The following is a 17,920-nucleotide window of genomic DNA, read 5'->3' as shown; positions in this document are numbered from 1 at the left end:
AAAGTCTCACTCGAACCGTGCAGGTCTCCAGTTCCCTGTTGGTCTCATTCACTGATTGCTCCGCAAGGGTAACTAGGCCGAACGGATTGGTGCCAGTATACCTAACAGCGATTATAGAGATAACTGATGATAACTGATGTTGAAAATTGACTGACGTTACATCTGCATTGCATAGAGAAATAACTAAGGAGCAACACGATGAGCTATGTATTTCCTGCTGCTCTGTTCTTATTTTAAAGGACTTTAATCCGAAGGTCATCCGTCCCTGTCCGTCCTCGTTTTCAGAAAGCTCGTTTATTTCTCGACAGATCGTAGAGTTCGTCTCCAAAATCTCAGTTCTTTTTAATTTTTATTTACTTTGTTTGCGGAGACTACAAATCTTACAATTCATTCGTCTCCGAAACCACAGCTTAATGTACGGTAATGTGCTCAATAGTGAAATATATGATAGTGAATGAACTGATGACCACCTATGCATTCCCTATCACAGCCATAATTTTGATTGTACGATATGTGTATACGCCGAAAGATGCCCGACGTTGAACATTTAATAAGTACAAAGCCTTCAGAAAAAAATCAAGAATAAAGTTTGTAAAAAAACGCAAAAACACAACACCAAAGGTTCTTTTCAGAACCCTCAACATGTTCATAAAGAGTAAACAGTAAACTAATCCATTTTTCAGGTAGATAGGTAGGAATTCACGTAGGAGAAGAAAATAAAACAATATATTTAAAATATATATTTAGCAAAAGCTGTCCCCTTTGTCCTACGCCCGTCCCCCGACATTACCCACCCGTCTTTTTTACCGAGGCGGAAGAATTATCGCCAACTTTTGTAAATAACAAACCTTCACGGGACTGTGTGGCACGATTCCTACGCGATCACCAGCAACTAAGCAAACGTTTTGCACAAAATATAAAGTTAAAACGCGCAGCAATAACACGAGAAACAATCGCAGAGTACATGGCCAACTTAAAGGAATTTCTGGAAGGTGTTCCGGCTTCCAATATTTTTAATTACGACGAGACGAATTTGTCAGATGATCCGGGTAAGAAGCTTGCTATCTGTAAGCGTGGCTTAAAGTATTTTGAAAACGTGAGGAACTTCAGTAAATCTGTTACTTCCGTTATGTTTTGCGGAAGTGCAACTGGAGAACTGTTGCCACAATACGTTGTGTTCAAGGCAGAACATTTATGGAATTCTTGGACACTTAATGGCCCTCGAGGAACACGCTACAATCGAAGTGCTTCTGGCTGGTTCGACGAAAGAATTTTCGAGGACTGGTTCAAGACACTTTTTCTTCCAGCATTTGAACGGACCAATTGCGCTGATCGGAGATAACCTCTCATCTCATTTGAATCCAACAGTTATTGAAATTTGCCGTCAAAAATATATTAAATTTATCTGCTTGCCACCTAATGCAACTCATCTGACACAACCGCTCGACGTAGCATTTTTCTCTCCAATGAAGCGTGAATGGCGGAAAATTTTAGGACGGTGGCGTGCCTCTTGTGAGGGTTCTAAGAACGCAACTATTCCCAAAGGTCGTCTCGGAAGCCTTATCAGTGAACTTTTGAAGGCACTAGCACCACACACTGGACGTATTCTAATATCGGGCTTCCGGAAATGCGGTATCGTACCATGGAATCCCCACGAACTCATTAACCAGCTGTCATCTGATAGCTTAAAGCCCGAGTTGATTGGAAACTCATTTAAACAATTTCTATAGGAACATCGTAACGACGTGATCGGCTGTCCAGTTGGGCCTCAACCGAAGAAAAAACTAAAGGTTTCTCCTGGAAAAAGTGTTTCTCTTGATGAAATTCCAAAACGTGATTCGAAACCCATATCTAAGACATCCGGTAAAAGGGGACGAAAGCCAAAAATCACCTCGTTGTAAAATACATTGATGTAATAAATTTATTTTGAAAAATTCGTTCAAATGCACATATGTATAGCCATTCATAACTCCTTGTTCCAAAAAATGTTAATTCAGCATTATCCTATGTAATTGATGTAATTGATGATGATTTTAAATTTTCAAATGACTATGTCAAAAGTAGCCCCCAACATGTGCAACGGAGCTATTTTTGATCGCTCTATGAACAAAAGTCTTATTTCTCAATTAATTCAGATCATATTTTGCACAAATGTCATCTATACATCCAGGTTAAATATATGTCAAGATTGTTAAAATCCACCCACAATAATCGGAGTTAAAAAATTTTTAAATGATGAAAATGAAAAAAAGTGTCAAAAGATGTCCCGCACGACGGTACGTAATATGTTTTCCCCATGTGCATTTAGTATCAATATTTGATATAATATTTGAAGCTTGTGGATTGAACGATGGTTTTGTTGAGCAATTGAAGCTGATGTTCGGGAGCATGTTGCTTCCTAGAAAATACAACCATTTCTGTTCTCTCAGTTGAGAATTCAATACCTAGCTTCACAGCCCATATAGATAAATTGTTTAAGGAAATTTGCAGCGGTCTTTGCAAATCAATATTTTTAGTACCTGATATGGATAAAACACTATCATCTGCCAGTTGCCTCAAAGTACATCCATCTGCAAGATGATCATCTGTATCATTGATATAGAAATTATACAGAAGAGGACTTAAGCAATAACCTTGAGGGAGACCCATGTAGCTAGTCCTAGAAACGGCACAATTTCCATGAGAAAAGTGCATGTGCTTTTCGGATAACAGATTAAACCGAAACTTGTTTAAAATTGGTGAAAATCCTTGGTTGTGAAGTTTGTCAGATAAAATTCTTATAGATACTGAATCAAACGTCCCTTTAATGTATAGGATAACAGAAGCCATCTGTTTTTTATTACCAAAGATCGTCTGAATTTCGGAAGCAAGTAACGCGAGACAATCATTTGTCCCATTGCCCTTGCGGAAACCGAACTGCGTATCTGATGAAAAGTTATTCGTTTCGACCCATTCGTCTAAACGTCGGAGTATCATTTTTTCCAATAACTTACGGATGCAAGATAGCATGGCTATTGGTCTGTATGAGTTATGGTGGGAAGCTGGCTTATTCGGTTTTTGAATGGCTATTACTCTCACTTGTCTACATTCGATAGGGACTATATTTTGCTCAATAAACTTATTGAATAACCTAAATAAGAAGTGCAAGTGAGAATTCAGTCATTGAAAACAATGGCTCGTTATTACTATTGGAAGACGATGTATTACGAGATATGCAGGGACAAAATCTGGACATACTTTTTTGGCAAAATCAAGAATCCATCGGTCGGAATACTCTTTGTTTTCGTTTGTATGGTTTTTGTTTCGCAAACACCTGGCTGTGTTCCATAGGGTACTCATAAGTTTTTCTCTTGACAAACCATTGACATATCGTCGCCAGTAACTGCGTTTTTTCGCTCCAATAAGATTTTTGAATTTGGTCTCCAAAAGTTAATACTTATCAAAATTTTCCATTGAGCTATTTTTGCAAAAAAAAAAAATCGAAAGCAGAGGATTCATTGAAATAAGCATCCGAGCACTGTTTGACCCACCAAGGAGCACCAGGGCGTCGGCGAAGTTTTGCACCAGGAAAACGTTTTGTTTGAGCGCGAATGGCAGTGTAGTAAATCAAACTAGCAATAAAATCATATTCTTCGAGAGGTGGATGTTCAGAAGTCGAGTTGATGCTCTCTGATATAATACTAGCAAATTTCTTCCAGTCAATATTATGGGTAAGATTGTATACAACTTCGACCAATTTCTGTGGGCACATCTCATTGGCAATAGAAACAAGGATTGGTAAGTGATCGCTACCATGAGGATCTTGGATTACTTCCCACATACAATCTAACGATAAAGTAGACGAACAGAGTGACAAGTCTAGTGTACTTTCTCTTGCAGGGGGTTTGGGTACTCTTGTAGCTTCGCCAGTATTCAAAATTGATAAATTGAAATTATCGCATAGATCGTAGATGATTGAGGAACGGTTATCATCATAGAGTGCCTCCCAGGCCACACCATGTGAATTGAAATCACCCAAGATTAACTTGAGTTCAGGTAAAATCTCGATAATTCCATCGAGTTGGTTGCTTGAAATTCCAAGAAGCAATGCATGGGTCTTTTCCCCTCATTGTTGTTTGACAAGCGACTACCTCGATTCCTAGAAGCGATGGTAATGGGATTTTATACACTGAGAGAAATAATTAGTAAATATAACGAATTTTTTGGTAAATACTACCAATCTATAGTCATTTTCGACCGTACTAATAAACACATATGTCAAGTAGAACCATGATTCGGAAGCCCAATATCGGCTACATTTTCTCGCCGAAAATGCACGTATCAGAATTATATCCTTATTATACCTCCGTATTGCCTTATGGGAACAATGAAAATGGTTAATACGCGCTTTTCTCACCAATTTTCAGACATGACAATATCCAAGCTTACTAATGTTATCGAGTAAAATATACTAATCTCTGGTAGGGATGCGGGTTTGTTGACAATATGTACAAAAAATTTGTACATTCTACTAATTTTGCATTACCAAATGTATTTAGTAGTTTTCGACCGAGGATTTTTCTAAGGGTAGAAGGAATGGCATTTTTTGATCCCCAAAAGAACGCCTCCGTGTGAGTCTCTTCGGTCTAAACGGAGGTGCCATTTTTCTGTCACGAATGGAAACAGTGCAGGAACCAAACTAACGATAATACTTGTGAGGGGCTCGGGGCTGTTTAGAGCATCTAGAATGTGACTCGCAATATTTGGAAGGGAAAATAACACAGCTTTGGAAGACCCGGACGGAGTGTTCACTTCTTTTAGTGTTCTCGGGGAAGTAAAACCAGGAGGTGTTTGCTTTGGAGTTTTATCATTTTCAGGGGACTTCTCAATTGGTTTAACATTTAATTGCTTCTTACGAGGAGTCGGAGGTGTAAGAGGAGCGGAATTTTTTTCTTTTTCTTGAGCCTCCCGATATTGACATGAATGTTTCTTCAATGGAAGTAAAATTTTCACAATCATCGGTTGGCAGAATTGCATAGGGGTTCTCTTGTGCTCCAGGATTAGGGGTCTCTTTTGCCACATCTTGAACATTTCAGCATAAGTCGACTTGGATCGTTGTTTGAGAGAGTTCTTAACTTTTGCCTCCCGCGATTTAAACGCTGGACACGTAGTAAGTTCGTAAACTTCTCCTTTGCAAAAAATGCAGTTATCGGCATATTCAGACCATGATTTATCCTCATGCAACCCCCCCACATTCTGCACAACGTATCTCGTTGCTGCAGTGGGTCCACGCTTGTCCACGGTGAGGGAGAAGTGGGTTTAGATAATGTCCACGTGGACACATAAAATGAATATTTTTGAAAATACATTAATATCTATAATCAAAAATGAATGAAATCCGCTCTGCATTTTTATCAAATTTCAATCTTGCCGCACCTTACGAGTACATATTTATCAATAAGAGACCAATTTTTTTTTCATATCGTTGAACTGTACCGCTGAAATGTGTATTCTGAGAGTAACGCAAATGAATTGAGAGCGATGGATTTATTTACATTGGCAGAAGAGGATCATACATTCCGCCAGGACGAAGACACCACCAAAGAATTCTGTCATTTGAAAAATGCACGACATAGTTTTCTTAGGTACGGGTTTTGTTGTTGTATCTATCTTTTGAGAACTCCAAAGGTGACGAGCCAAAGGAAAATGAACAATAAATTACTTGGTGAAGCTTCGTTACGTAGAACGCTACAATATATCCGTTCCAAAGCTTCGATAAATTCTAACAAGTACTGCTTGCGACTAAACGAAATTAAGGTCGGCGATCCAGAACAAACTAACAGAATTAGCCAATATGATAAACATCGTATTCCACCAGGACAATGTTAAACCTCATTCTCTTTGACATCCCGGCCGAAAATGTTAGGTTTGCCTGTGAAATAGCACACCCGTCGTCCTCGCCAGATATTGCACCTTCCAGTTATCAATTGTTCAGGCCACCTTTCTTGAGCGCAATAATTTTTGAAATTGCGGAAGGATCGATTCAGCAATACCTTACACTGTGTAAAATGGGCATAAGAATTAACCAATCAAAATAAAAAAAAAAAAAACAAAAAACAAAATACGCAGAGGAACTCGATGTTTGGAAGCCGCATGAGTTATTGTAAATTTTTGCTACATTTTGTAAATTTTTGACTGAATTTTCATCAGCGAAGCATAACTAAATCAACCCATTTCTGGTGCAAATAATCACGGGTGATAGAAATGGGTCAAATACGATATCGTTCGCAAAAGATCATGGGATAATCAAGACAAACCACTACATACACTGCGTTTCACAACTATAGAACCACTCTTTTTTCCTGAGTTTCCAGAGATATGTAAGAAGTCGGTTAAATTGAAGTATATAGTGTAGGATATAACAACTATCTCCATCCAAAAGACTGGCCATTTGAACTTTATTGTTGTGTTTAGGCGCGAAACATTCAAAAAACTAAAATTCCAGTGTTTCATAACTATAGAACCAGATAGAGAAACTCTCACTCCTTTACAAAATTAATGTCAATTTCACATGAATTATAATAAGTTCCTAATTCATAGATCATCTTTAGTTCTCAGTCAGTTCGTACAACCCATTCGGGGTGGTTTTGACCCAGCTGCGCCATGCTATAATGTGTATCTCGTTCTACGCGGAGGATAGAACCGGTGTCGGGGCATTTCTCCGGACTTTTTGTCCAAAGATGAACGGCCTCGGATTATTTCGTGTGGTCATACATGATGTCGAGGGTAAACGACCAAAACGTGTCTGCTTTTTCATGGGCCGTTGTCTTCTGAATTTGGGACGAAACGCCGATGGAGGTCGCGCGTGTCGCCCGCAACTGGGTTGAAAAACGTTTGACGCTGGTCAAAAAGGTTATAAGCGGTATTATTTCGAAAAATATCTTGTAAGTTATCATCAAAATATTACCTTTCATTCGAAACAATAACCAATAAATCTGAATATATTATATTGAATAATCCATTTTCAAATTTGTATGAGAATATAATGGACAGGGTGTTTTACTGTTATTACTGTTATCTGTTGTTTTTATTTATATAGTTATCTTGTATGCGTTAGCTATATTCACAATTATAATATCACTCATCCGAATCACTGCTGCTATCTTCCAGCTTCCGCTGAATCATTTCGACATCCCGCCGCAGGCTATCATTCTGAGGATCAAGTTTCAAGGCCGCTAGAAATTCATCGTGGCCTTGTCTCAGAAGTCCTAGCTTCACTAACGCGGCACCTCTCCGTGCCAAACAAGACGTTCGAGCTTTCCTGTTCACCTCAACTGGTGGAACGAGCAGCTCCAGCGCTGCTGAGCAATCCTCGATCTATGGGAACGAACATTTTGAATTAGCCATTTCTTCTAGAAGAAAAAAAAACAATCATCTTACACATCGCTTATAATTTTCCAACGCAAAGTGTGCTGCTGATCTGTTTAAGAAAAGCGAATAGTATGACTTGGTGAGTCGGATTCCGGCGGAATATGCCGAGATTGCGGCCAAATAGTTCTCCTGTTGGAAAAAGGTGTCCCCCTTCTGCTTCAACCATTCTGGATTCCGTTCCTCCGGTCTCAAATCTTCATCAACGAAGCCAACCTCTCGTTTGGCTTCACTCAGCTTCCTCATCCATTCGTGTTCGTCGTGTTCGTTTGATTCCCGCTTTGGGGTGACAAAATTACGTTTGGAAAATGTCACTTCAACTGTTCCGCTGCGGCGAATAGATGGTATCTCCAAAACGTGAGGTTTTTCCGCAGCCACTTTTACAGCTGATTTTTTTGGTTCAGAAGGAACTTTCTTTTCGGGGCGCTTTTTTCGCTCTTCCTCCATACGCTTCAACTCCGCTTGCTTACTCCGTTCCAGCAGTTGTTCATACTCTGTTCGTTGATTTCCTTCCCGTTCAATTTGTTTGGAAATTTCATCTCGTTTTTTCTGATCCCTTTCGACGGCGCGCTGTTTCGCCCTCTCCTCCAGCCGTTTCTGGTGATTCGCCAGCAGTTCTGTCTTCAACCGAACCTTGTCCCGTCCCGTGATCTGCTGTTCCAGCGTTTCCCATTCCAAATCGGATTGCACCTTCCTGAGCGTGAACACCACTTCATTCTCGAGGATAGCGCATCGGCTGTCGTTCTCCACGATAGGATGCAGCAGTGTGGCTTCCCAGTAATAGGGAGGCTTGTTAATTTTCAGGTACTGTTCACTGGTAAAAACCTGCTCCGGTCGCAGATGGTTGTCGGGAAATGGAATGCGCACTGTCACCCGCTCGGCATCTTGTTTCCAGGTGTGATTTTCCAGAATCACGGGCATGTTGATGTTTGTTGCAATTTCACGTGGGCTGCAGTGAGCTAATGATCGAACAAACTTTGGGTTGTTACCATGGACACGGGCACCGAGCGCTTGCACAAATGTGGATTCGGTTTAAAACAATATTGGAAACAGTACTGAACAATAGTTACAAAATAGGCTCAATTCATTTAACAGTGGGAAAGAACGGTATTGCGATGATATTGCCTACAATTTATCGGAAAGGGAGCGATTAAAACGTAATGTTAACAGTATCTGAATTTAGAATACCTTTTAACGTTGTTGTGAATCTAGTTAAGTTTTTCTTTTTTTATTATACGAGGTTCGAACAAAATAATGAAAATATTTGAATTGTTTGTTCGTGGATTGTAATGTATCTTTCGTTAAGAGTTGCCTTTTTTGAATAAAACACTGGTTTTTTGATATATTGAGTTCAAATTTATTCTGGTTGTAGTTCCACTCTTAAATTTTATGAACGAAATTCGACCCAATTTTTCACTACTCAGCCACACAGCCGTCCGGAATGTTGCGGAATTTAGCGTTGGATGTTGTCTGTCAGATCTTCTAAGGTTGCTGGCTCGTTGGCACAGACCAGTGACTTGACATAGCCCCATTGAAAGAAATCCAATGACGTCAAATCGCATGAACGAAGCAGTCAAACGACTGGTCCATTTCTCGAAATAACTTGTTCACCATAGGGTAACACGGGGTGATTTGGTCATATGGGGTGATTTGGACCACCCCTTTATCTCAAAAATTACGGCTCAACTTGGATTTTCTATAATGTCATTTCCTTCTATTGTTGAACCGTATGTACCTAAAGTAAAAAAAACTTTGGTAAAACTTCACAAGTAGAGGGAAACGGTAGCATGAATACATCAAGTACTTTGAGCGTCAAAAAATGTGAGTTTTCCGATCGTGGTTTTAAGGTTTTTCCCGCTGATTAAACAAACTTTTCGTGTAGTGTGCAGTAAAGTTCTGTTCGTCTACAGAAGAGAAACAATTTGATGTAGCGAAACTGTAAGTTTGATAACATTAAATGAAATTAATTGCATTTTAATTTTTACGTGTTGTGTGGGGTGACATGGACACGTTTCTGTGGGGTGAATTGGTCCTACAGGTTTGAGACTTTTCTTTAGTCTAATTGATTCCAGCTGCCGCTGAATTACAAGAAGAGGATGGACAGACAACGTTGGAAGAAGGAGGAGCTTGAAAGAGCAACGCAGGCTATCGAGAACGGATTTTCTTTGACCAAGCATCAAAAGTGTTTGAAAATACTCGACCAACAGTGAAATGATTCATGCAGAATTCGAGATGGTGTGAATCCAATTTTTCTGGTCTTGAATCTGGCCGAGACACCTGGTATCGATCCCAAAACACTGTTACTGATTGTAACATTATGCCAAAATACTTTACATAAACATAAATATGTGTTTTTCGATGAAACACACACTGGACCAAATCACCCCACAGACGGTTCAAATCACCTCGCATCAAATTTTAATGTCAAAAAATCATCTCTTTTATTTTATGATATATAATATTTGGTAGATTGAAGCTTTATATAATGATTAAACATTATTTATTGAGAGAAAACAAGTGTAGCTCAGTATACAATGTGACATTTTTTATTTAGACCGTATTGGTTTGGAAATATTAGGCGATTTGCTTAGGTGGTCCAAATTCCCCCCTTTTTCCTTACTTACTTTTCAATGCATCTATTGTAACGTGCGCTGTGTGACAAATGGCACCGTCTAGTTGAAACCAAGGCGCGTAGAAGTATATCCTAAGGTGATGCCGTTTCGTCACTAAGTTGTTTAGCGGAGCGGTAGATGAAAACAGTACGGAAGAAAGCAGAAGGGGAATTATTTGCTTGAAGCGTGAACAAGACAGACTGATCACGAGCGGGTTTTTGCACAAGCGTATTGTGTTTTGTGTACGAACAAAACACAGTAGACTTCCAAGATGGCTGAAGAGTGGTTTTAGCAAGTTGGCCCACCTTAGGTTATACTTCTAGGCGCCTTGGTTGAAACCACATATCATTGATGTTAAAATCTTCCAATTCTGGCCAAAAATAGTCTTACAACGTGTCGCGATAGCGCTATCCATTGACGGTAACATGATGGTCGTTCTGGTCAAGTGCGGACCGCCTCGTGTGCACGATTTTAGGGGTGCAGAATGAACCCAATTTATATGAAGAAATTGGATAAATATGATTGATTCCTTTCCGGCGCGGGGTGCGGGTGCAAATCAACTTTTCCGCCCCGGGAACGAAAGCTTCACTCGACGCCACCGACACCTAAGTATGATTGATAAATTAGATTTTGATTTTAAATTCTAATGATTTACAAACTTGCAATACAATGTATCAATACCTTTAACAATTACTGTGTACACCTAGTCAGCCTTCTGTTAAAAATGTAAATAAAAACAAACAAAGTAATCTACAAAGAGCCGCTCGATGTAAATTTTGTTCTGTAGAAAATAAGGTGCTCATTTTATCGAGTAATTTTTTGGGGTATTTTTCGATAGAAACGTGTTCGGGAACACATTGCGATCACCAATCATCATCAATGAGCTTGGCTGTTATGATTTCAATAGCTTGCTTTCAAAGCAATTTTTAAACTATTGAAAAGATTTTTTGGACCAATAAGTGACAATAATATAATTCGTTGACATTTTATCTTTCGGATGGAGTGATTATTATAACACTCCATTCAGCTGGTAAAGAGGTATTAACGTTCAAAACCTTGCAGTCCAGCGTCACTCTCTCGTTTTCGAAACTTTGAACTTACACCCCGGTACAGAAATGAAAGACGTAGTCCTACGTCAAAAATGGAAGAGGCTGTAAAAGCTGTTAAGGAAGGGACCCCCTGAAATGTGTAACACAGATGCGTCAAATTCTAACATTCTAACAGCCTAATTCAAATTCTAACAGTCGGGATGACCGCATAGGATTCTGTCGGTAGCGACTCGGATTGACTGCACAGGATTCAATCGATAGCGACTCGGAATGGGTGCGCGCAATTTCCTCGATAGCGGATCGGGATGATTGCGCAGAATCTTGTTGACAGTGGTTCCAGATCAGTCGCGCTTTTGAAAACAGATAGCAAGCTAAATCATTCGTGAAAGATTTTAGTGGCAGCTTTTTTTTACATACAGCAGGTAAATCGGCCCACGACGGATCTTATCGATAGCGGATCAGGATGACCTCATTTTGACATTTTGACAGTGAATTACCGAAGGATAGGTATAGCAATAGAGTTTTTGAGAAATTTTCTATATGAAAACGATGAAAAGCTAGCCAAATGATCTTTTCGTTATTCTACGTTTTACTTTGCACTTCTTCTATATTTTTGGGATGGGGAAGGATGTGTTGCACCATAAGCTATAATAATAACTTTGCCGATATTGCCTATTATGCCTCACAGTAATATCCCACCTTGTATACATATACTTGATGCACATACACACGCACGGTACCTACATCCGGTGGTATCGAGATGAAGAATAGAAGGTGGGAAGATTCACGAGTTTTGGTTGTGTTAAACTTTGATTGTATTAGTAGCCAGGAAGATAGGAAGTTCACATACCAGGCATAACAGTCAGTTACTCAAACGGTACAAATTTGAATGTGTCAACGAATAACGTTGAAAGAGGATATACAGAGGAAACATATTTCCAAAACACATTTTTCGCATTATAAAAAAAACAGACCATGTCACGAACTTTAATTTTTTCTCTGATTTCTTCTTATATCAAAAATAGTATTCTAATGTCTACTATGTTTGGATTCTAGAGCAACTTGTCAGCAATTGTAATTAATTTTCACAATTAGGGTGCTGAACACTTCATTCGTTTAAAACTAAGACACAAGTGGAAAACTCTTCGTCTCAATCTAGGTCAGTAGGAGTCTAGGAGTCAATTAAATTTATTTTTCAAGTTCATTTTACATGAAAAAAAACTTGCAATCTTTTTTCCATGCACTGTCGAATGTTTCTCCGTCAAAGGAACAAAAGATTCTGTGACTTTGACTTTATTCATTTACGTTTTTGGTCGATGTAACGAGAAGTAAAATTGAATTCAAATTAAGTTTAGAACACCTGAATAATACTGAAATTTCAGTTTCGGCTGAAATGTCAGTTGGTCCCTCATGATTTTGAACGCTAGCATTGATTTAAGAAAAAAACTAGTTCGTTCATTTTATCTACTTATTTTTACTTTTAATAACAACTTTTAATTACAACAACTATGTAGTGGACTATTATAAGAAAAGTAACATACATAAACAAAATCTGTGACGTCACAGGTTTGATAATCTTCCCACCTTTTATTTTCCATCTCGCAGTGGTACAACAACAAGCATCGGCTTCTCAGAGCGCGTTGGGTGATTCCTCGGTGATAGATGTCACACAACCAAGTAATATCTGAGCGAGATGGAAAATGTAAGGTGGGAAGATTTTTTAATTTGTGACGTCACAGATTTTGTTTATGTGTGTTACTTTTCTTCTAATACTCCACTACATAGGAAAAGTATTGATATAAAAAGTAGAAATAATCAGATGAAATTAACGAACTAGTTTTTTCTTTAAACAATGCTAGCAATTTAGCAGAAACTGAAATTTCTGTATCATTGATGAGTTCTTAACTTTATTTCAATTCCATTTTACTTCTCGTTACTTCGACCAAAAACGTAAATGAACAAAGTCAGAGTTACAGAATCGTTTGTTCCTTTGACGAAAAACATTTGACAGTGCATGGGAAAAAAGTTGCATGTTTTTTTCGTGTAAAATGCACTTGAAAAATAAATTTTATTGTCTTCATATGACCTAGATTGAGACGAAAAGTTTTCCGCTTGCGCCCTAGTTCTAGATGAATGAAGGGTTCAGCACCCTAATTGTGGAAAAAGTAATTACAATTGCTGACAAGAGATAAATTTCCATGAAGTTGCTCTAAAACTATACATAATAGACATTAGAATGCTAATAGAATGCTGATATAACAAGAAATCAAAGAAAAGATGAAACAATTCAGTTCGTGACATGTTCTGTTAATTTTTTAGATGATAAATATAATGCGAAAAATATTTTTTGGAAATATGTTATTTTTTTTCTTTATATCCATTTTCGACGTTATTCGTTGACACATTCAATTTTGTACCATTTGATTAACTGACTGTTATGCCTGGTATGTGAACTTCCTATTTTCCTGACTACTAATACAATCAAAGTTTAACAAAACCAAATCTCGTGAATATTCCCACCTTCTATTCTTCATCTCGATATCTGAGTCACTTGAGTAGCCTGAATTCGTTATCCAAACCCTGTCTATTACATGCTTCAACGAATTGAGGGGATCGGTGCATCAAATCATCAAGGTTTGGTAGCTTGAAGAAAGTTTAAGGGGGGACCCCGGTCTGGAAAATCGAAAAAATCGAATTTTCTTTTTTTGCATTTTTGGGAAGCTTATGCCCTCAGAAATGTTGTCCTAAAAGGATTTTTCGATATTTGATTTCGTTGGAAAATTACAGCCAAAAGTATGAGGTGACCTCAAGAAAAGTAGCAGTAGCCGTTTTGCTAGCTTTTTGGTTGCTCTCATACTCTCTCGAACACATACATACATACGCACACATACACAAACATACACACACATACAAATACACACATACACATACACATGCAGACTTATACACATACACATACACATACAGAAACACACATACACAGTTATAAATAATGGAGGATGTAGAAGGGTGAAGTATCAGCTGTTTTGCCGATTAGTGAAAGATGGTAATTTTAGTTTTTTCTGTACATACATATATTTATTTTGTTGGAATTGTATTTGTATTTGTGTAGGGAGCTTTCTAAATTGGTGTTGGTTATGCTGTTTGTTGTTGTTCAGTTGTTCACTCGCTTGTGTTTGACAGGTATAAAAATAGACAGTTTTACAAATTTTGCCTAAACATGAGTCCGAAAAGTGTGTATCGCGATACGAAAGGCTCAAGAATTGCGAGACCACACCGTGTATCCTTAAAGCGAAAAAATTATCCAATAAACAGATATGGAGGAAGAATCGAGAATACAAGTCGATCGGCGAAGAAGCTAAAAGCACCAAAGTTGTCTGACATTGCTGTGAATGATTCTTTCGGGTATCGCATAATCAATTTTTTGACAGTTTTTTCTGTCGTTTCGAAAGTTACGAAATGTAAAAAATGTGATGGAAATGTAACATTTTCCGAGGAAAGTTGCCGCGGACTTGGATTTAAACTGGTGATCAACTGTCCGTCTTGTAAACCAACATATGTTTTTTCGAGTCCTTTAATCCGTGGAAAAGCATATGAAATCAACCGCCGAATCACCTTCGTATTTAAGTTACTGGGACTTGGCTATGCTGCGCTGGAAAAGTTTTGTGGACTAATGGATCTCCCAAAGCAAGTCGCGGAGAGCACGTACGACAATATCAGTTCCTACATTTTCAAAGCAGCAGAAGTTATCGGTGAAAGTTCTATGGAAAATGCAGTCGCTGATGAAACAAAAATGAGTGGAGGAAGCAGAGACATCACGGTTTCTGGAGACGGCACTTGGAAGAAACGTGGGTATTCTTCACTATTTGGAGTGTCGTCCTTGATTGGGTATAACAGTGGAAAAGTGGTTGATATAAATGTAAAATCATCGTACTGTAAAGAATGCGAGACCTGGAAGAAATTGATGGGAAGCCCGGAATACGATTCGTGGTTAGAAGATCACGCGAACCACTGCAGCAACAACCACGAGGGATCAGCTGGAAGAATGGAAGTTGACGCGATTCGGGAGATGTTTCTGCGCTCCGAGGAAAAGTACTCCGTTCGATATACTAATTACGTTGGTGATGGTGACAGCAAGACTTACAAGGGAATTGTCGACAGCAATCCGTATAAAGGCGTCAACATTGTAAAGAAGGAATGCATAGGACATGTACAGAAGCGAATGGGAACTCGACTGCGAAGTGTTAAAAAGAACAACAAAGGCCTGGGAGGAAGAGGAAAGCTGACCGATAAACTAATCAATGAATTGACAGTTTACTACGGTCTAGCAATTCGACGCAATTCTGACAGTAAAGAGGAGATGAAGAAGGCGATTTGGGCGACATTTCTTCACAAAGTTTCGAACAACAGGCATCCACAACATGACTTATGTGATAGTGCCTGGTGCTCATATCTGAAAGCAAACGAATTGAACAGGATTATGATCACCACGAACCTTTGCCGAAAGATGTGCAGGACGCAATTCGACCAGTCTATGAGGACCTTTCGGCAGACAATTTATTGCAACGATGCGAAGGGGGGTTTACGCAGAACAATAATGAAAGCCTCAATTCAGTTATTTGGTCAATCGCTCCAAAATCCAAGCATAGTGGCAAACACACTGTTGACTTCGCTAGTTATACAGCAGTTAGTTTGTTTAACGATGGCTATATTTCTGTTTTGAAAATGATGAAATTAATGGGAATGCTGATTGGACCGAGCTGCCATGCGTTATATTTGCAACTGAACAAAAAAAGAATTTCCAAGGCAGAAGTGAAGAAATACGAGAGCAGTAAGATTGCTCGACAAATGATTGCTGCGGCCAGAAAAAGTGCTGCGGACAGCTTCCTGGAGGCCGAAGGCGAAGTGTATGGAGCCGGAATAGCTAACTAAAAGTTGATCATTTCTAAAAGTGTATTATTTTGTGTTACAAATACATTAATATTCCTCAAACATATGTTTTCCGTTTCTGATCCGCCATTTTTCATTCGCCATTTTGCATCCGCCATTTTGTTTTTTTTTCATAAATTTGTAACGGACAGGTATTCAGCTACTTAAAGAAAAAAAGAAACTCATTTCAATATAATCTACTTCATTTATTGCAACGCATTGCTGACCGAAAACTTGAAAAAAACTTTAAACGCGTTTTTCTCGAAACCATGTTTTTTCAACTGGTGGTATCGATATCTCAGGATCTACTCGACCGATTTGGCTGAAATTGGCATCTAAAAATGTAGAAATGAATTATCTAAAGTGTTACATAGCCGTTTTTTGATATTTCATTTTTTCGATTTTTTATGAATTTTTAAACAGCGATTTTTTATGAAAAATGACGTATTTTTAACAAAAATGGCCGCCATTTTGGAAATTTTTCGAATTTTAAAAAACCTCTATGTAACACTTTAGGTATTGTCCTAAGGATTCAAAATATTCATTGGAATTCGTTCTACGACCCCCCGTTTCTTCAGAACCGATACCACCAGTAAGGTATCTTTTTCAGACAACATCTACGCATCCAGCTCTAAACAGCGTAATAATCATTATTCGTGCACTCAAAAAATGGAAAAAACATCTTCAAATATACCTTCAACAATAACCAAAATACCCGAACACTTCACTTTATTCCTAACATCCGAAAAAAAATCACGAAGATTCATCATTTTTCGACCTTCCAGACAGGGGTCCCCCCTTAAGCGTTTATCAAGGCCGCCGTTTTGATAGCCGGATCGCTGAAATCGAAATTTCACGAGTCTTAGAAATCTGTTTCACGAGTTCAATATAGGTAGAAAAAAGATAGATGAACAAAAAATGCACTGCGATAAATCTAATATTTAAAAAAAAAAATCTATAAATTCTGAATATTTGCTGAAAAGCTGTAATTCGATGTATACAGATTCTGTATCTGAAATTGGGCGAAAAATCTATAAAATACAGAATATTCTGTATATGTGGCAACCCTGAATGTTAGTATTATATTTACCATCAAAAGAGTCGCCACTATAGCGTGGTTCTCTAGCGATTATCAAGGAAGGGATAGTTGTTAGTGGGGGGAGGTAAGAACCAGGATTCACTGTGATGGGTGATGTGATCAGAAGTTTATCTATTTCTTTCTTTGCATAATTACCATGGATAACAGCTATTACCACCATCCTCCAGAGAGGCTTTGGACCCTCTGCTCTGGTTCTCAATAGTTTTAGGTTCTTAGCTACTATAACTACACAGTTTCAAACTCTGAGTTCGATTTAAAGGGTGTGTCACATCAAATTGCATCACGGAAAAAACGCTGTAGAAATTCGCCCATTAGACCGATCCTTTTGAAATTTTTAGACAGTAAAATAAAAACTATTAAACAACTTTTGGCATTTTCTTTTTATTCATACTTCGAGCCCAAGCCCGTATGCTCGCACCTTCCTCTTTACCCCGTCCATAAGGTTCTGTACAACGTCAGGTTGTAGTTTTTTTTTAACAGAAATCCATTTTCTCTTGAAGTCAGCCTCCGATTTGACAACTTTTGGGTTCTTCCGGAGGGCCTGCTTCATAATCGCCCAATATTTCTCTATTGGGCGAAGCTCCGACGCGTTGGGCGGGTTCATTTCCTTTGGCACGAAGGTGACCCCGTTGGCTTCGTACCACTCCAACACGTCCTTTGAATAGTGGCACGAAGCGAGATCCGGCCAGAAGATGGTCGGGCCCTCGTGCTGCTTCAATAGTGGTAGTAAGCGCTTCTGTAGGCACTCCTTAAGGTAAACCTGCCCGTTTACCGTGCCGGTCATCACGAAGGGGGCGCTCCGCTTTCCGCAAGAGCAGATCGCT

General features: G+C 38.8%; 1 protein-coding gene across 1 annotated transcript; it reads right to left on the bottom strand.

Moving 5' to 3' along the window:
• Window positions 1–7,048: 7,048 nt before the first annotated feature.
• Window positions 7,049–8,737, bottom strand: LOC129768832 (dynein axonemal assembly factor 4). Its single transcript, XM_055770746.1, has 3 exons — window positions 8,596–8,737; window positions 7,420–8,532; window positions 7,049–7,356 (listed from the first exon to the last, which is right to left on the bottom strand). Exons 2-3 carry the CDS (start codon window positions 8,326–8,328, stop codon window positions 7,117–7,119), a joined length of 1,149 nt encoding a protein of 382 aa, XP_055626721.1. The 5' UTR covers window positions 8,329–8,532; window positions 8,596–8,737; the 3' UTR covers window positions 7,049–7,116.
• Window positions 8,738–17,920: the final 9,183 nt, after the last annotated feature.

Source organism: Toxorhynchites rutilus, chromosome 2 (assembly GCF_029784135.1).
Source record: "Toxorhynchites rutilus septentrionalis strain SRP chromosome 2, ASM2978413v1, whole genome shotgun sequence".
NCBI classification, from domain to species: domain Eukaryota; kingdom Metazoa; phylum Arthropoda; class Insecta; order Diptera; family Culicidae; genus Toxorhynchites; species Toxorhynchites rutilus.
The sequence above is the reverse complement of the archived record's forward strand: the minus strand, read 5'-3'. Positions and strand labels throughout refer to the sequence as shown.

Excerpts from the sequence above, each read along its gene's own strand:
- LOC129768832 (XM_055770746.1), bottom strand. The coding sequence starts at position 8,328 with ATGCCCGTGATTCTGGAAAATCACACCTGGAAACAAGATGCCGAGCGG. Across the intron at positions 7,357-7,419 it reads TGGAAAATTATAAGCGATGT|ATCGAGGATTGCTCAGCAGC; the intron begins GTAAGATGATTG and ends TCGTTCCCATAG.